The following is a 20,848-nucleotide window of genomic DNA, read 5'->3' as shown; positions in this document are numbered from 1 at the left end:
ATAGCTAGTAATACAACACAATAACTGGAAGATATGGAAACGAGACAGATTATGCCTGAAAATCATTTTATATAATAAAAGTATTACACTAGATCAGTGGTTTTCAACCTTTTATTCATTTGCGGACCCCTAAAAAATTTCAAATGGAGGTGCAGACCCCTTTGGAAATTTTAGACAATCTACGGAGCCCCAGGGGTCTGCAGACCACAGGTTGAAAACCACTGCACTAGACTGAATGTTAAAATGGAAACCAAACAATGCAATATCAAAGACATTCTCTTTCCCTCTAAATAACAAATGTAAGCACAAACAACCCAGTTTGAAAAAAAAGAAATCCTCCACTAAAGACACTTTCTTTGATACATCAACCAGGTTTCATCATTTTCCAAGCAAAATCTTGGAAAAAGACATCTACAGTATCTAATCACCACACCAAAAATAATTGCCTTAATCGTTTCCAGTCAACCTTCTATGCACAATACAGTACAGAAGCCAGCCTTCTGTAGGTTACAGAGTGCTCCCCTTGGTCTACGCACATACCTCTCACTGAGAGTTCCACCATGAGCTGAAGACATTATTTGACCTTTATGTGGCAAATCAAATGATCTTTCCGCATCAGACCCTGAATCACTTTTCTTCATCTTAGGGCTGTAGTGGATATAATCAGCTATAACATTATTTTTGATCACCGGATACAGTTCCATTTCTGGAACTTTGTTCTCAGGTTTCACTCTTATTCAACTATGCTTATGTGTGAATCCCACTTCTACATTCCACCACTACAATATCTCCCTGGATCCACATCTTGACTTCTTTCTCTTTTCTAAATCATCATCTCTGGCCATCTATTTTCTGAAATCATATGTGGATATGATTTCCAGTTGCTAGTTGAAAAATGTCAATTGTTTTTTCATAAGAAATTACAGAGAGAGTGGAATTGTTTTATTCAAAATACCCTGCAAAATGTTTTCTTTTTTTTCAAACCATAAACTGAAATATTTTATGGTTTTCAAAAACTGTTCTCAGTAATAATTTGTAATTTTAGGTAAAACTCTTTCATTTTTCAAAAACTAAACAAAAAAAACCATTTTTTTTAAAGATTAACCAAACGTTCTAATCTAGACCTAAAAATTTTCAGATTTTGGTTTACAGTTTTTCATTGACTTGCCTGTGCAAATTTTCTTTTTAGTCCAAAAGCCATTTTTCAAAGAATTTTTTTTACCAGCCCTTGTACACACAAATCTGTATCACCTTCACTATTTCAACCATGTCTTCATTTTCTCTTTCTATCAAACTTATCTACTTCTGAGTCTGATAGGACTGAATTCAACTCAGTGTATCCAAAACGACTATCCTACTCACTGGAAAGAAAAGCCATCTTAGCCAAATCTTCAATGCTTCCCTCTCCATCTTCTATTCAAACGTCACACTATCTTGGCAGTCAGGAACTTAGATTTCTGATTTAGACCCAAAATCCTTTTGTGCCCCATATCACCTAGGTCTGTCTACAGTCAAATTAGAATCATCATCTCATACAGGCATATTTGACGATGATTCAGACAAAGCTTTTATCAGACTTAGTTTGCTCTCATCCTGGCTCCTGTAATTTATTCCTTTATTGTCTCTTTATATCTTTACTTTTCAAACCTCAGTGACTCATCTCCCCATCCAGACCTGTAAATAGGAACAAATCTTTGCCAGTCTCCAAAATCTTTACATCCATTTCAGAATCTAGTGCAAAAGTCTCTCTTAGATAGCAAGATTCCCTGAGCCTGTAGAGTTCCTCCTAATCTGATTAGAACGTCTCAGAAATTCCCTGATGGAAGGCTGATTGATCATCAAAGAGTTATTTTTTATGGAAAATATTCAATTTCAGTGAACTTGTGATGAAACCCCTCCTGCCTGGCTTCCTACTGGCTCATCTGTCCAGCTCCTGACTCTTTGGCAGCCCAGCGGATAGGGAGCCAAGACCCTGGAAGCTATCCTGCTTAGCCGGGGTCCCTACATTTCCAGGCTCCTGACTGATTTGCAGCTCCCCAGGCAGTCTGATGGGGAGCCGGGAGCCTGGGAGTACTGGTTCCCAAGCTCTCAGGTTTGCAGATCTTCAGCAGATGGGGCTCTCAGGGTCTGCTTCCGGGGACGGCCCCAGAACCAGGGCTCCGTTTCCTTTTGTGGAGAATTTTGAAATGTTTGGTTTTCATTCCAGATGTAAACAAAACTAATTTTTAAAATATTGAAATGGTCCATGAAACAGAATCACCTTTCTCTGCACAGTGCTATACTTTTCTGTTCTTTAGCTCATTCCTATGGACAGCAAATGCCAAATATCTTTCTATCCTCCCTCCTTACCCCTCCACAGTTGGTGGACAATACTGCTCCAATGCTGTCCTATGCTATGCTCCTCATCTGTAACAGTTTCCATGTCTTTCTCCACTCAACATTGATTATAAATCCTCTTTCCCCTAATCTCACCACACCCTCTCTCAAACAAATAAATCCAACTTGAGTCTTTGGTGCTTCTCCAAGCTCATTCATTCTCCTTGAAAATTCTTCATAACACCCTCTCCAACTCCTCTACCACTACTACCACTCTAATTTTACTGTCTAAAAGTAATCAGTGAAATGCTAGTTAGATTTTTAAAATGCTTACAGTTGTAGTAAGCTAAAATATTATTAACAATTAAGAACTTTTTATTTTTGTAAGTAGGATTTTTATCCTCTCAATGTCCTTTTATAGATAGCAGTACAAGATGCACTCTGTATTCTATTTAATTGGCATTGATGTTAGGCTTCCCCTCGTGTGCAAAGGAAGGAGAGAGCTTTTTGTTCAATGGTCCAAATACAGTGTTGCCAACACGATTTTATTGCAAGTTCTGTGATATTTGGTGATTTTTCTTCAAGCTCCAGCACCCAAAAATCAACTGATTACATGATAATTTCAGGTTTCATTTTTTAAAAAGTATATTGCTCGCCTTCATGGTTGTGGAGAAAAGCTTGAAAATATGACCCAAATGTACCCTAAAGGCTCAGAAATCAAATAAAAAGAACCCAAAATGTAATTTTAAAAAAAATCACTTATTTTTAAGCCAGTCTCTTGATTTTTGGGGTCCTGTCTCATGAGTTTTGAATGCTTTGAGTTGGCAATACCTGATTCAAATACATTTTTCTGATTTAAAAAAATCCAACCACACCATGTCTCCATATCCAGAAAACAGCATTGAACCTGGGTATATCTGTGATGCTTGAGTGGAAAAAATGTGAATAGACCACATGCCACCACCACAAACAGATCTGTCCTCCCAAAACAAGACACATGCTCCTCTCTCCTGCTCCGAAATCACAGCTTTGCATGGATTTTCATGTTTATCTTTTGAAATGCTTACAATCAACAGAAGTTCCACATGTTTACTTACCACCGGTCTGTGTACATCCCAAAATGCTCGCTCCTGGCTATCAAGGATTTTCCTTTCTATCTTGTCTCTTTTCTTGTCCACTCTGTCAATGTTGCAGTATATTTAAGACAAACAGCATTAATTGTAGTGCATTTACAAACAGTCAATGACAAATCCAGCAATAAAACTTCAAAGGAACTCACTTTGCTTGTGCTTCAGCTTGCATAAAAATAAACTCCCACTTCCTGGCAAATGATCGCTGTAGCCTGGCCAAACTCTCCTGAAAATACAGTATAAACAAGTTTAACTGTGCTTTAAGTTATTCGTTATCTAACAGTTTTTAGACTGTCTTCAAAACCTCCAAAAGATGATGTTGCACTCAAAAGCCATAATGCACAGGCTAGTGTAAATGTAGTCTATTTATTTGGTGGAAAGTGTCTGACATAGTACAGGATAGACCACAAAGTCTACATTATCTGTGCCCCCATCTCTTTAAGGTTTGGAACTCTGTTGAAAGGTCTGGACACAGCTCTAGTGAGTTGCAGTGGTTGCTGCAGAGTTTGGCACTTCCAGAAAAACACACCAGCAGCAACTTTTGTGGGTGTGTTGGTTGGTTGATTATTCCAAATATTTCAATGAAATGCTCCAACTTTAAACCTAGCCAGCTCTGGAAATGTAGCAATGACATTAGCTTGATACTGCCACTGATTCACACTAAAACCTCCATTTGTCTTCTACATGAGCTGTTTGTGTTGTCTAGTACAGAGATGACTTTAGCTGGAACATTAGAAAGACATTTTGGGAATACAAACTTCTTCTAAAGAAAATTGGTCATATACTTTTAAAAAAGGTTTGCAGACTAAAGCTGTCTATTATTGTATAGAAAATTATTTAATAATATTTTTATGAGACTTGGCATAATTCTGCACTCAGATATGCTGGTAAATCTTGAGCAACTCCACTGGTTGCAATAGAATTATTCTGGATTTTCATTAGTGTAAATGGAAGCATAATTTGGTCTACTGACTTCAAGGGAGTTTCAGGTACCAATTTCTCTCAATGCCCCCTTTTTGTGTTAATTATAGTGAGGTTAACTAAAAAATGTCTGGGAACTTGGCATCAAATAATCGGACTGCAACTGTATTATATATTTACTGCAGAATAGTAAAGGGATATGTCTTCACAATCCCATCAATAACCCACATAATCTTATAAAGATACCATGGGCCATGCTCATCCCGCTGTAGCTCTTTTGGCTTTAGCAGAGTTACAGCAGGGCAAAAATTGGCCTAGTATCTTTAAAACTAAGAGTACAATTTTCAAAAGCACCAAAGTGACTTCAGAGCCCATTGAAAATATATGGGTCTTAGACACTTAAGGCCAGATGTCTAAAGGTATTTAAGTGCCTAACTCCCATTGATTTCAATGATTACCTTTTAAAATCTGGCCATGTCTATGTCAGTTTTGAAAATGGGACTTAACTTTTCATTACTTGAGTCCTTTTGAAAATTTTAAGCTAGATCTTTAAATATATAATTGGAAGCCTTACACACTGTAGTACAGTTCTGACAAACATTGGGACATATTTGTTTCCGACTGCATGAGATTGGTGAACAGTTCACCTGATGCTGGGGAAAGGATCTGTGCACAATTAGATTAGAGATGGGCCCAAGTCTTAGTTCCCAAACACCCCTGAACTTTGGGGAGATATGAATTCAAACTTTGCAGCTGGCCCCTCTCTAGGGCTTGTTGCACCAACAACCTGGATCCCAGCACCCCAAAACTATGGGAACATTTGGGATTTGTTTCTCTCTCTATTCATAATGCACCAACCCAATCTTCATTGTTTAATATAATACAGCAGGAGCTCATGTACAACAGCATTTATGGATTCTGAAATATTAGCACTTGAGTGCCAGTTGTCACATACCTAGACGCAAGTTTAAACTGCTCAATGTATAAACCACTGCACTATAAAAATGCTGTGGCCTTTGTTTCTAATGTTATCCTACATTCTGCTGAGCTTGGAAATCTCATTTATTTGACATCTCAGTTCCAGGAAAGGCCCACCTACTTACTGCTTCATAGTCTGCTAGCTCAAGCCGTGCTTTGTTTTGCATTGTTCGCTTGCAGAGGTAAACCGCTAGAACACAAAAAAAAAAAATCAATCAATCATTTCTTGCTATTTCATAAACATCAGAGCCCCAGAAATCAAGATCTCAAGGTTTCATCCACATTCCATTGACACAGACTGCTAGATTTTTACCTCTGTGTTTCTCCCTCTATAGCAGTGTCGGATTAGCCACTGGGCCAACGGGGTCCATGCCCAGGGCCCTGGCCAGTTGGGGGGGGGCCCAGAAAAATGGGCACTCCTGGCACCTCAACCCGCTCCGCCTGCCCGGTGCTCCTGCTGGGAGGTGGGGGCTTGCCCAGCTCCTCCTGCCCACCCGGTGCTCCTGCAGTCCCCACATCCCGACCCGACTCCCCTGCTGGAGCGCCAGGGCAAACCTCCACACCCCAGCCCCATTTCCCCGACAGAAGCGCCGGGAGGGGGAAGCAGGGGACTGAAGGCAGAAGGAGTGGGGAGGGCCCCCCCACTTGCTCTGGTCCAGGGACCCCACAAAACCCTAATCCGCCCTTGCTCTATAGTCAATTTTTTTTAGAACAAGGGGGTCAATACATACAATGGTATTTTTATTGAAGCGTAGCTTCTGCCAAAGTGATTAATGGCATAATTATTTAGCTCTCTTTACATTATAGCAGTAATAAACAAAACCTTGGAGGTGAGGTTTTGTTTTTGTTTTGCCAGGAACTAATTTGTTAAAAAGCTAAATGGCAACTTATCTTTAAAGTATTGCATATGGACTAAAAGAGGTTTATCAAGAGGTGTTGTCCTATTTCACTAGTAGAAGAGTTTTCTTTATTGTTTATTTATACACTATTATTTTCCCATTGCATAGACACCAATCCACATCAACAAGAGAAACTCACAATTAAAAAGAAAAAGAGAACAATACAAATAAAAAATAAAGACTCAAAGTATCACTCCCTATGGAAAATATCTATAAGAGGAAATAATGTGGGAGTGAAAATGAAAAAGTAGGAGCATATCTTTACATACAACATTGGGAACAAATTTAGTCTTATTTACATTGGGGCAAATCCAAAGGAATTGCACTGACTTCGGCAACGTTGTTCTGGATTCACACCAGTGTAACTGAAAGGAATTTTGCCAAATATATTACAAGCAACAAATGCTGAAAAGAAATGGGTTGAAAAATCAAACTAAGGTGAGACAGAGGACAGATGTTAGCATCACTCACTAAGTCATTACATTAATGGCTTGATCCTCCAGAATGCTTTATGCATCCAAAATTTCTATTGAATTAAACTGCAAATCCTATTCTTTTCATTTAGGGGCAAATCCTATCCTTCATTTCAAGCCTGAGTAACTGGATTTAGTACAGGTGACTCCTCCAGAAATGAGATGTAGGGTGGGGCAGAATTTCCCCTCACAAGGCTGAAGAGAAACATCATAACCTTTTCATGCCTCCACAGCCCCAGCCCCAGCCCTCTGTGGGGTAGCATGGCCTTTTGATTTGATTTGTATAGTCAAGGATCCACCAACCCCATCCACGGACTCTGTGCTGGGGACATAGAGCCCTCACAGAGCTAGGCTCCGATATATTCTGAGGGAAGGAATCCTGGCCCACCCATCCCCATCCCTAGATAGAAAAATGCATTTCCACTGCTGGCACAGATAGGAAAGATTTGTGTCTAAGAACTCAATCCTACAGTCCCTAGACAAGCAAAAGTCCCTTGCACCTAATCTAATCTTGTATTTTAAGGAGGCCAAATCAATAATACTTAAGATCCCCAGAGACAAAATTCACTTCAGACAAAAGAATAAATCTTAAAAATAGTTTCAGTCTGACTTTCTCCCTCTGCTCCAAGGCATTCCATTATTTCACTAAAACAACAAGGAGTCCGGTGGCACCTTAAAGACCAACAGATTTATTTGGGCATAAGCTTTCGTGGGTGTCAGGGTTTCTTCCACACTCTGAACTCTAGGGTACAGATATGGGGACCCGCATGAAAGCCCCCTAAGCTTATTTCTACCAGCTTAGGTTAAAACCTGGTACGCTGCCACCACCAAGTGATTTAACAAGAACCATTTGGAGTTCCTCTTCCCCCAAAATATCCCCCCAAGCCCTTACAGCCCCTTTCCTGGGGAGGCTTGAGAATAATATCCTAACCAATTGGTTACAAAGTGATCAAAGACCCAAACCCCTGGTCTTTGGACAATGGAAAAATCAGTCAAGTTTTTAAAAGAAGGATTTTATTAAAAAGAAAAGGTAAAAATCATCTCTGTAAAATCAGGATGAAAAATAACTTTACAGGGTAATTAGATTCAAAGAGCCCAGAGGAATGCCCTCTACCCTTAGTTTCAAAGTTACAGCAAAACAGGGATACCTCCTTCTAGCAAAGGGAACATTCACAAGTTGAGAAAAACAAAGATAAACTAATACGCCTTGCCTGGCTATTACTTACAATATATGAAAGACTTGTTCAGAAAGATTTGGAGAGCATGGATTGATGTCTGGTCCCTCTTAGTTCCAGGAGCGAACACCCACCAAAACAAAGAGCACAAAACGAAAGCCTCCCCCCCCGCCCCCCAAGATTTGAAAGTATCTTGTCCCCTTATTGGTCCTTTGGGTCAGGTGTCAGCCAGGTTACCTGAGCTTCTTAATCCTTTACAGGTAAAAGGATTTTGATGTCTATGGCCAGGAGGGATTTTATAGTATTGTACACAGGAGGGTTGTTACCCTTCCCTTTATAGTCTTCTCTGATATTCCCTGCTCAGGTAATACAAAGATATATCTATTTGTCATACGTAATTTAGCAGGCTGAGGTACAGAACTTAGCCCCAATTTCAATGCATACTTAAAGCACCATACATTTACACTATTGCCTTAAGGTTTGTTCTGAAATCTAGGAAAGAGAATAAGTGCTGAATTCTGGCTTTTCTCACTGAGTCCAATGGTAGCTGCAGGCACATAACTAAGGGCAGAATTGGGCCCTCATTACAGTCCATCTTTTTTTTCTTATTGCTTTCAAAATTACTTTCTTAACTGACGGATCTAGGGAAAAAAATCCTGTCAGCATTAGCTCTAAGACATTGTGAGGATTATTTTAAAAAAATGTATTTATTAAAGATGAGCAGAGAGGGTTCCAGGAACTCCATGAGCTGAGTTTAAGCCTGTCAGGTAACCCTAACATCTCTTTAAATATATATAGAAAACTCCCACTCTTTTCTTTTGCTTGGCCTACTGTAAAACTAATATTCTTAGAAAATAGTTGCCCAACCTATTTTCAATATATTTGTTGTACTTGGTTCCTTGTCATCAGCCTAATCTCTCTTTCTAAAGCAGTTATTCCTTCAGGATCATAATGTCCATAGCAGAACAGACCAATGATTCACTTGTCTAGCAGCCTTTCTTTGGCTGTGTCCAATCCAAGATGTGTCAATTGAAGGCCTGAACACCCCACAATCTGCCTAATTCTGCTACATCAGGGCAACTTCATGGTGATCCCAAGATGAACAGTACTTGCCCACACAAGTGCAATAGTCTAATCCTGTTTGAACATTTACTATCTGGAGTAAAATGACAAGGGCTAACAATTCTCATGCTTCTAGACATATGCTCATCACAGATAAATGGGACTGCTTATGTAAGTGTTACCTAACGTGAGCAAGAGTTGTAGATTCAGGCCCCTGGCATAACTCTTAAATGGTGATAAAGATCCAAAAAGAAGAACACAATATCATGCAGGGAACTTGAGATGCTATAGGATTCTTTCCTTCAGTGTAAATAATTTTCTGTAGCCTCAGACTAAAGGTAAATAAATTTCAACAATAAAAGTGACGTGACACCATATTTGTATGCTGCGTAGGTAATTTTGGGACTTAAAGAAGTGAGGTCTATTGAAATGAGCTTCATTAGAAAGGTATGACACCTGGAGATCAGTATCTGATCCTGAAGCATGAGGATTATCAGCCTGTGTCATTTTACCCCAGTAAGTAAATTTCAGAACAGGATTAGATTCCTTTAATTACAACATCTGCTGTTATACTACGTTATTTGTCTCAGTAATATCTTGTGGCAACGAGTCCTGGACCTGTCTCCTAGAAATTTCCATCTAATGACTTCTTTTTAGTGTGCACATTTCTGAGCCAGGACTTCAAAATGGTTACGTTTATCCCTCAAGCCTTTCCTCCAGGGTATTAAAATGCTTCTCTTATTTTTGGAGTCTAATGATTATACCATCTGGCCTTTTTTATGCTCATTAAAACTCTTTCTACATGTCAGTGTACTTAAGGCAGAGTCTAAAGTGTGCCCGAGAGGATTTATCTGTCTGGGAAGTATGACATATCTGCTGATGCCAAGGCAGAAGAAAATGGTGCTCAAGGACACTTCAACTCTTTGATTCAATTGCCCCCCTCCCATCATTGTGTTGCCAGCACTCTCACTTTTAGCATGAATGCAGCCATTCTGGGATATTGTTAAGGGCTCCTTGTGGAAGCAGCAGCTCAAGAATTTGAGCTGAATTGTTTGCGGTTTCCCAGACAATAATAATACTTTAACTCTTCTATAGTGTATTTTATCCATAGATGTTAAGGCACTTTACAAAAGAAGGTAAATATCAGCCTCCTTTTACAGAAGATAAAACTGAGGTGCAGATAAGTAAGTTTTTTTTCCTTAAGAGGAATGGGAGTTGGAGTTAGGGATGCTGCAACAAATATTTTCCTCAAGGCACTGATTGCACAGTACTTCCCTTACCTTGCCCCATCTGTAACATTAGCGGTTTGCAGTTACTACAGTTGGTGTAGCCTGGCTTGTAGTGTCTGGAGAGGGAGTGAATGAGTCAACTGTTTTCCTCCCTTCTTCCAAAGCAGTCAGTCATAAATAGATGGTTCAACAACAAGGTGAGAGGCACATGGGCATAATTTGGAGGGGCATTGCCCCCCCAAATGCAAGCCTCTGTCAGGCACAGAATTTGTACCCCCAATACATGCCCCCATTGGCCTGACTGGAGCTGTACCCCCAAATATAGAAGTCAAACTACCTATGGATAGGCAGCCCAGAGTGCCCACTATTTTGAATTCACATTTCTGCAGTGCATACATAGCTACAGCTGGAAGTATGATCTGTAGGAATGCTTTTAACAACAAAGGCCTCTTATTTTTACATATACTTTTTTTGGGGGGGGAGGGGTCAAGTTGACAAATTTAAGTAGGTGAGGTGCCCACAAGGAGACCACCAAGCAGTTACCTTGGAAACTGTTACGCTCTACAAACTGGTTATTTGGCTATATGGAAAGCCTTCAGAATACTACTAATTACACTGAGGAGAACCCAAACCTTTTCTGCAAACAGCATCATATGCCAAACTCTAAGTTACATACTGCATATGTGACTGCATAAGTGACAAGATAGGGCCCTAAACATCCTTAGGGCCAATCATGAAGCAAATTCTGCCATCAGCTACAAACCAGTTCAAAGCAGTCAAAGACTGGATTGTCACTGGTGAAAGATAAGAATTTGGCCCATTCATTTTCAGCATGTCTTACAATAAAGCCACAATCTCACTGAAAGTAACCAAATGCAACAGAGTATTTCATAAAAATTACTTAACATAAAAACAAATGATATATAATGCAACAAAGCCTCATTCGTAATCTCAGTTTGCTAAACATGGACTGCAACATACAATCTTATTTTAGTGCTTGTATACTTTAACATGATTTTGCAATCAATCTGATTGCCTTCCAGTAAAACAAATTATATAGTTGTAGCAATAGCATATGATTTAGAACAGATTGGAGTACCATGGAAAAACAGAGCTTGAGTAGCAACTTTTTAAAAGACCGTATCAATGAGCAATGTTCCACAAATTCAGACGACCAAGATAATTTAAATATACAAGGAAACAGAATAATGCCACACTTAAAGGGATGTCATAGAATGCTGGACTGGAACCCATGAAACCTGGATTCTAGTCTCATCTCTGCCACTTGAGTACTGGGTGACCTTGGACAGGTCACCGTATCTCTCTATGCCTCCACTTCTCCATCTATAAAATGGGGATAATGACACTGCCCCGCTTTATAAAGCACATTGAGATCTACTGATGAAAAGTGCCATATAAGAACTAGGTATTTATATTAGTATGTTTGTTCTCTTCCCCGGAACTTACTTTTCTGTTTGTTTATTTTTTGTAGGGTCGTGCTTTCTGAGACAGCCAATGTGCAGGGACTGTTTTTCCAAACTACTAGACATAAGCCCCACTTTAAACCTGCATCTGTCTGGGCAATAAGGTAAGAATCTATTTAAACCAATGATAAAACACTCATTTGGCCTGTCTACACAGCATCTAGGAATGAGCCTCCCAGCCCAGTTCCATTCCACTTATGCCAGCAGAGCTCACACTACTACTCTAAAAATAGCTGTGCACACGGTGCTTTGAAGTTGCAGCTTGGGCTGGAGCTTGGGCTCTGACGTCTGGAGGGGCTTCAGAGTCCCAGTTCCAGTCCAAGCCACAACTTCAAAGTGCCATCTACACAGCGATGTTTAGCTGATATTAGCACACCCTGCTAGCACAAGTCTGTGGGCCTGGGTGTAGACGTACCCATTAACTTCAATGGAAACTGAGCTAACGAATTGCTATGTGTTTTTGAAAATCTCACCCACAATAACTGGGTTACAAAATGTGGGCAACTTGACAGCTCAGCAGTAAAATTACTGACCATGTCCCACTGAGATATGTTGCCTCTTCGCAACAGCTTTTAAATATATTCAATCACAATAACCCATTTTCAGGGTTCAGCCATTTTCAACTCCCAACTGCTTAATTATCATTTAAAGCTCATGCAAAGCCTCTGCAGGTTTTTTTTTTTCTTTTGTTGTAAAAAAATACCATAAAGATAATTATGAGGTTTCAAACTTTGAACAAGGAAGAGGACTAATTTTATACACTACATACACCTATTTAGTGGAAAACCCACAGCTCCCATTCTAAAAGTTTAAGGCCATGAAGTTAGCTAGTTGCTCAGATGCAGCCTGATCAAGCTCCCACTGGAGTAAGTGACAAAACTCCCACTGATTTGGGAGTTTTGAATGGCACCAGGACTGGGTCTTTGAAGACTACAGACTTGCAACCTGATCTGAACCCAATGGGAATCGACTACAAGTTTTGGGTACAAGTTGGACTGGAAAAAGGGTTGATGCACTCAGGCCAGGTTCAGGTTGGGCTTTAAAATTAGGCCCAAGAAGACTGGGGGTGTGTGAGGCAAGGGCCAGTGGCTGGTGGAGGTGGTGTCACAAGGGGAGGCAGTGCTGCACTCACATCAGCTGTTTCCAGATGAGGGAGAGAGACACAACGTGGCTCACCTGCAAGTGCAGCAGCATGGCCAGCCAGGACCCTGCACCGGTCAGCCTCTGCCCTGCCCCACGCTGCACCTCACCCCGACTGCCCAGCCTAGAGTATTTCATGGTGCCCTTGCTGCAACAATTCAGGAAATCTGAGGTAATGATCAGGGGGATCTGTAAGTGGCTACCGATCATGCGCCACCACACCATCCCAAGGTCTATACCCCTCCCACTCTGACCCCCTCCCCGTGCCTGGATTCCTGCAGCGGGGCCAGACAGGAGGTGACAGTGGAAGTGAAGAGGAGGGGGGTTATTCTGTGTTTGCACAGTGATAGGGCTGTCCAACCGTCTGGCTGCGGTCTGGGTGGTCCAGGGGGCTGTGGCCTCACCAGCATGCAGGTATTGGTGGCCCTGGGCTCTTTGGGGCAGGGAGGGGGAGCACTGCATGTTTGTGAAGCAGAAGCACATGGTCCGTTTGCAATGTCCCAGCCATGTTGCTCTTCCAGCTCCAACATTGGCAGCTCTGCATCTGACCTTGCAGCCCAACTTGAACCCAATAAAACCCAACTACAAGTGTTGGGTCAGGTCAGATATGACAATGACTTGACATACTTGGGCTTGGATCAGGTTCAAGTTACTTGTGGTCTAGTTGGGTTCAGGGTGGGCTTTACAATTAGGTCTGATGACACCTCAATAGGAGATCCCACCGAGTAGGATCAGAAGAACCCATCTACACTACTACCATGATAGTGATATTGTTATCTTTATGCAAGATTCCCAGTGAAATCAGTAAGAATTTTAAATGCACAAGAAATTGAGGGCCAGGCTGAATGTCTGTGAGGCAAAAGAGAAGGGAAAAAATCTTTACAAGACATTATTTTTTAAGTGTGTCTTTCAATGGCATGGTTAAATATTTTTGTTCAAAACTTTTTTCAGCAAAAAATAAAGATTTAATGATACTAATATTTTGTATTGATTTTGCCAAATTGTTTTGGCTGGAAAAAAAATAATTATGAAAAGAAACCCTAACATGGACACTTTATTTGGTTTAATAGTGCCTGATATAGGTTAATTCAGTAACAAACATAAATCATGAGAATTTACAGATGTTACCTTCACATATTTCTCAGAATACATCTGAAGCTAATATTAGCTATAGGACCAAATTTTGGCTTCAGAGTCAAAATGGGAGTCATATTCATACATTCAATATTGCCAGGGAAAAAGAATAAAAGTTAAAATAAGGTCTACAAAGTTCAGACAGACGCTGTCCTGAGGGCAGATAAATTACCAATCTTTGAATGTGCCTGATCAAGGATTAGACTAAATCTGCACTGCCAATAGACAAATCTGTAACAAGTGCCCAGTTTAAGTATCACCACCATTTACAGTGCAAATTATTCCTTTACCTCACTGATGCTTCTATCAAGCAATTAATTATTTCTGGTCTCTAGGATGCTCACTTAACTCAGGTTTCATTTTCCACTTAAGCATAAAAAAGAAAATGCCAGTTTTTATGTGAACTGGGCACAATAACTTTCATCAGTTAGTCTCAAGTATCTACAATGCAATTACACCCTCTTACATAAGCCTGGGGATGTTCAGCTATCGCAGGCTTCAATGGCTTTGGAGATCCCCATGACCATATACCACTCCCAAATGAAATTACCCCCATGTCTTTTGTTAGCTCCCTATTCATAGACTGGCAGATTTAATTTTCATATTAATAATGAAATAGTCAAATCAGTTTAGTTTATTCAAAGCAGTGATTTGAAAGTAATTCTGAAAATTCTGAATTATATTTATAAATCTTTAAATTTATTCTTTCTATAAGAAATTACATTGTTTATATTGATAAAGGCCAGGATTTAAACCTAGATTAACAATGCATTTATAGTAATGCAACAGCAAACAGATGTTTAAAAACAGCTATTTGGGTCACACTTGATTAGAAAAGTTCCAGAGAACTTTTCCTAAGTACATTTATGAAAATGTTGGCAAACAACCTGCACTGGGCTGCACAAGAGAATTCTCAGCTATAACTCTTTTTTCTTATAACCTTAGTGCCACAGTTATGAGACAGAAAAATATTACAGTTCTGTGTTAAAGAGCCTTGCACTTTGGAGTCACTCCTGGGGTGAAGGACTATGAAAAGCTGCCTCTCCTCCTATATTCTGCTGACCTAGTTAATGCTAAGGCATGTCAATAGCTGATGCCTAAGATAAAGTTCACGAATACAGGTAGAAGGCATGTATGGCATGTAGAAGGCACGTATGGACAGACTTGCAAATGGTCGTCTGTCTGCATCAAAATTTGGCAGGCTTCAGGGCAAAACACAGGGCATCCTGGTTCCAGCAAGCTTTGAACTGAGACTTTCTCTGAATCATTTATGTGTCAGAGGTAGCTTCTGGTGATTAATGTAGCTCTGCACAGCAGAACAACGGGGTTTGAATTCATAGACTCTAGAACTGGGAATAAACCTCGTAGGTCAAGTCCAGCTCCATGCTAATACAGGTTTGCTCCCTTGAGCACATATACTTGCATTTTGTCCAGTCTAATTTTGTGTGTGCCGAGCAACAGGGCTTCTCCATTGTGGGATGAATCTACATGCAAATAGATGATCCTTTTAGCCAGTCCTTCCACCAAGCTACTAGCTCAGATATTCTGTATATGCTGCCAATTTCTATAGCATTCGGTTGTTTTACATTTAAAAAAAATACAGAACTGCAATACTGTTCATGTACAATAACATTAACAAGATGCTGCACCTAGTAAGGGAGACTAAAGGACCCAGCAGTGAGGGCACAAGACTGAACAAAAGTCTGGAGACTAAGATTTCATTCCCATTGCCTTTGTTTGACCCTGGGCAAGTCACTGAAATTTGTATCTTAGTTTTCTCATCAGTAAAATGAGGTTAAATGCTACTGACGTAGCTCTGTAAAGTGGTGTGAGATCCCTGGAAGAAAATCACTAGCCAAGAGATAATGGTTATTTTATCATTACTAATTACTAGGAACAATGGGCTAAAAGTATGAAAGATTGCATTTGGCAGGGAAATTTTATCAGGGTGTGGATGTCTCTCAAGAGAAGTATTCAAGCCCCATAGCTTGGTATATAAAACTAGACAGGGCAAGGCATTAATACAAGTAATGCCATTCTAAGAACCAAACCTGTGATGTCAGGGCGATGGGTTAGATGACCTAAGAGGTCTTATTCTCAGCTCTGGATTCTATGAATTCAAACTGTGTTGCTATGCAGAGCCTTACAGAGATTAGTAAAATGACTGCCTACTAGAGAAAGAAAGTTTGAGATAAGAGGTCAAATTTTCAAACAGGCATTTTAAACTGTGAATGCAAAATAAGTAGACAAACATGTTCTAAATGGAAAATTAAGCTGAATAAAAGTGTGGTTTATGATTGCAATTGCCTGTCTATGCTTGCATTTACCTAGTATACAGGTCTGTCGCATCTTACGCACATTTAACATGCTCGAATTCAACTTTACGCGGTTGGCAACAAAAAAAAAAAAAAAGAGAAAAACAACAGTTTTAATACTATATCTGTAGTGCGGGCGATTTTGCCCGACATTGAACTCAATGGGGTTTTGGCTATATGCAGTTTTCGCTTTATGCGCTAACCGCGGAACGGAACCCCCGCGTAAGATGAGACAGACCTATATGTTATGTTCTGCAGATGCAACTGAGGTATGATAGGCCAAGTTCAGCAGTGCTATAGCTGAATTTAGCTCTGATTGGGAAAGACAATATCTCTAGAAAGAAAAACTCTGGAAAAGAAAATTGCCACTTAAATTCTCAAGGGCAATGCAAAAAGATATTTTTTTTTTTTGGCCTTCTCTCCCATTTCATAAAGAATCCCTGATAGCTGAAGCTTTCAGACTCCACTTTACCTAGAGAAAGAGAGAAAGAAAAGTGGTATATTGCCACTGGGGATTATTTCCTTATTTTATTGTAATTCAACCTGGATAAAAGATTCATGAACATTCATAGTAGGCAGATGAGGTAATATCTTTTATAGGATCAACTTCTGTTTGTGAAAGAGACAAGCTCTCAAGCTACACAGGGCTCTTTTTCAAGTCTGGGAAAGATACTCAGATTGTCACAGATAAATACAAGGTGGAACAGATTGTTTAACATAAGTAGTTAATATATATTGTAAGAGACTATTCAAGGTGAAGCAGCTAGTTAACTCCTTTACAGTCATAAGGACATAAGATGGGAGTTAATGGGTTACAGATTGTTGTAATAAGCCATAAATCCATTGCCTTTATTAAGACCATAATTTTGCTAGACACTAAAAAAAATTATGAATGTAAGTTCCTAGGCTCGACTTTTGAAGGTGTTGTGCAGGCTTCCTTTGAGGATGAGGACTGAGAGGCCAGATATGGAGTGATCATTTTGTGAAAAGTGCTTGCCCGTGGGTGATATGGTGTTTTTGTGCAAGAAGTTTAGTTAATGTCACCTTCAGATTTCTGATCCACAGATTTTCCTCTTTTGTTTGACAGATAAGGATAACAAAAGGATAACATACAGGTACATTTGAATTAAAATAGAAACAAACAGCACATGAGAGAAAGCTAAAGGTTATATTGGTTATATCAATGGGGAAGTGAGGCTCTGCATTGAAGCTATTGATAGCTTGTCCTGTCAACTGCCCCGTCAAGTAAATTCCAAGCTCTCTCAAAATTTTGTACAGATATATTTGATCTTTGCCAGCATGAAACCATTGGCCAATTTAGTTTTACATCTGTTTCTCTATTTTTTTACCCAGAGCTGTGTTTTTCTAACAAAATGAAAAACACTTAACTAATCCGCTAGCAAGATGCAAAACTGAAATGAATTTTTGCAAGAAGAAAACAACACTAAGGGACATTTTGAACTATCCATTTCATTTCTGATTCTCCACATAGTATTGTATTCTGTAACATTTAACTCACTAGCATTTGTAATTGACTGCAGCCTATTTGCTTGGTTGTTTTTATAGTCTTCTAATCTCATGTTTTCTACCTGCTAAATTCTCCCCCCCACACACACCCATGAAGAAGCAAAAACCTCACTAGCCCAAGTCTGACACATGAACTTTCATATCACCTAACAACCACTGTATTTTTCTCTTCAACCAGAATCAGTGGAGTCATGAAAATCCAGTTCCTTCCTTTGACTCCCCAGAACCCAAGCCTGCAATCTCCTGCCCATTCTATCTCTGTGAATTTATCCTGTCCTCCTCTTCTGTAATCTTCCCTCTCTTCTATCCTACAACATCAGTGATGTCATTATTAATCAATATCCACTTATTGAATTTCTTTGCCCAATTTTTTCCCTTTCCTACTAACCAAACACCTAAAAACCTTCTTCAGCTATCTGAATGGCTAGTGTCTTGAGAAACAGTGATGCCTCCCTGGTCTAACATAATTAGAGCTAGAAATAACAATAATATATTTCACACTTTAATAGCACCTTTCGTGTGAGAATCTCATGTGAGAAACTTAGTGCACATTAGTTTAGCCTCCCAACACCCTTGTGAAGAATTATTTGCATTTTACAGATACGGAAGATAAAATACACTCTGTGACTTACCCAGGTCATACAGAAAGCCTGTGGTACATCCAGCAGTATAACTCTTCCTCCAGAACTCTCTCAAGAATAACAAGTCCTAACTCAGATGCTGGCAGCTTTCACTCTCTCCAACACCATGGACATCCTGCTTTGCCCTGCCTTCTCTCCAAATCTCTATTACATTCAATCTGTCACTGTTTCTCACTCTCTGCTTTTCTCACCTGCTCATGTCTTCAGCAGAACTTCCCAACCGAGTTGGGCAAATTACGGCACCTACGGGCAGAGCCCGACTGGGGATAGCAGGCCATGTACTGCAGGAATGGCAGTGCCATTGATGTGTTACTACCTAAAGAGGAGCAAGTTGAAAGCTCCCAAACAGGAGAGGAGGAGGATGAAAGGGTGCAGTGCATGCTCCCTATAGAGCAGATCTCAAGGTTCTGTCTGGTTCCAGGAAAGTGGGACCATTCCCAGACTCCGACCCAACAACTTGTCCTCTCTGGTGATGCTATACACCCTGCACAGGGGAGCATAAATTATTGCTGTCTCATGAGCACGAGCGTCCTAGGGAAAGGGCAAAGAGGCTCCCTGTGCTACCTTCCACACAGAGCACTCACCCAGAGGAAGCCATAATTTGTCCCCAAACTGATGGTCTACCTATTGATTACCCCTGGTGTAGGCTATGGGCCAAATCCAGACCGCCAGACATTTTTGAACAGACCCCAACATCTTTTTTAGTTATCATCATTATTAGTTGGAGTTTCTTATTATTTTCTCTAGAGTCTGGACCTTGACTATATCTTTACTAAGAAATTTGGACCTTGACAAAAAATAATTGACTACCCTGGCCTACACTGTAATTGGTAAGAGCCCTCTCATCCTAACCACCACTGTTCCCTGTCCTTCACCTCTAGTGGAGAAAAAGCTGCATATTCTTTTAGACTCAGGAATCTTTTGTTTTTCATGTTGCCTAGATCTATATATTTGCCTACTATCACCCCCAAAATACTGTCCTGTCCACAGCAGACACTATCTCAACCCCTTTGCTGAAGCTCTTATGCATGTCTTCCTCTCTTCTTAGCCTGAACTAGTGGAATGATTTCCTTTATGGATTTCTTCAGTCCATACTACTAATTCTTCTAACTTTGTTTTGTCCAAAATGTACCAGCTAAGCACCTCATTTATACCATAAAATGGGAACACATTACCCGACCTTTAGTCCATTTCAGGAACCAGTACATTACCTCTCTCATAGACTTAAAGAATTTGCCCCTCCCGCACCCAGCATCCCCCACCTCCCTTTCTGAAATTATCATTGTAATTCAGCCCATTCCACAGCCCATACCACTGTTTCCATTCACATTCAAAGACACATATCTGTCTCCTTTTGTCCCCATAATCCAGAACAGCTTCCCTATCTCGTTTTACCTATTTGAAGATTCCCTGATAGCTCATATCCATCTCTTCTCTTGATCTACAGCTCCTAACTCTAGAACAAAAATGAAATCCCCTCCAACTCTCACTTTTCCTGTGCTCAATCCATTATATAATTTCACCCACTTCTATTCACCTTTCTCCTGAAACATTTCTTATTACCGCCTCTTTCTTCTCCCCCCAAAATACTGTTTTCTACATTGTTACAATTATTTGTTGTATTTATATAGACTGTAATTACCTGTGAACCTTGGAACTTTTCTCTGCCTTTCATCTTTTTTCTATATTATTATTTAAACAAGAGAATGTGGGAGAATTAAATTCCTCAAATTCCCAACAGCTGTGAGTCACTAAACCCAAGAAAGGAACTGACAAGCCTCATGAGAATTGATCCCATATGCATATGGATTAACATTCATTAGATTTGGCCAAATTGAGATGAACCCTGATCCTTCTGACTATGAACATAAATAGCCTCAATATTTCATAAACTTTCAATGACACAGAAGTGTTTTTAATTTGCCAGAAGAACCTCTATTAATCCAGTAAATTTAAATTTAAATAAGAGGGGAGTTGGGCATATAACATTTTAATTTGCAGAATTAATTGTTCTATCAGAGTACAAGTAGACAGTATGTTCAGCCATTAGTACACTCACTCACTCTACAGCAACAATATAAAGCAGAGCCAGCTTTCTAAACTGTGAGATCATAGTTTTAATAGCCACATGAACAAGTCATAAGATAGGAACTCTATCCAATACAGAGAGGATGCAGAACTACTCAAACTCCACCAGTCTAAATTACTGTAAAGGACCCACACCTTTACTCCTGCACCAAGTCCTGCTGAATTCAGTGGAACTTTGCATGGGAGAAACTCTCCAGCATGGTTGGGTCCCACTGTGTAGAACTTTAAAATCGATACAATCAGTTAAATGAAAGCCAAGGACTTATATGTTTAAAAGTGACTAGTGATTCTGGGTGCCTAAACTTAGATATTTTAAAGGATCCTGATTTTCAGAGA

General features: G+C 39.9%; 1 protein-coding gene across 4 annotated transcripts in view; it reads right to left on the bottom strand.

The window, feature by feature from the left end:
* The window catches only part of RGS7 (regulator of G protein signaling 7), a 397,552-nt gene that overhangs the window by 61,867 nt on the left and 314,837 nt on the right, over positions 1 to 20,848 (bottom strand). For all 4 annotated transcript variants that reach the window (XM_026649548.1, XM_026649549.1, XM_026649551.1 and 1 more), the window contains 3 exons: positions 5,471 to 5,535; positions 3,596 to 3,672; positions 3,414 to 3,495 (listed from right to left, as the gene is read on the bottom strand). In XM_026649548.1, the coding sequence (XP_026505333.1) occupies positions 3,414 to 3,495; positions 3,596 to 3,672; positions 5,471 to 5,535 (224 nt within the window). The remainder of the gene's footprint in view (positions 1 to 3,413; positions 3,496 to 3,595; positions 3,673 to 5,470; positions 5,536 to 20,848) is intronic.

The sequence above is a fragment of the Terrapene carolina genome, unplaced genomic scaffold, assembly GCF_002925995.2.
Source record: "Terrapene carolina triunguis isolate 2854851 unplaced genomic scaffold, T_m_triunguis-2.0 Scaffold85, whole genome shotgun sequence".
NCBI lineage: Eukaryota > Metazoa > Chordata > Testudines > Emydidae > Terrapene > Terrapene triunguis.
Note: the sequence above shows the minus strand (reverse complement) of the source record. Positions and strands in the feature narration are given on the sequence as shown.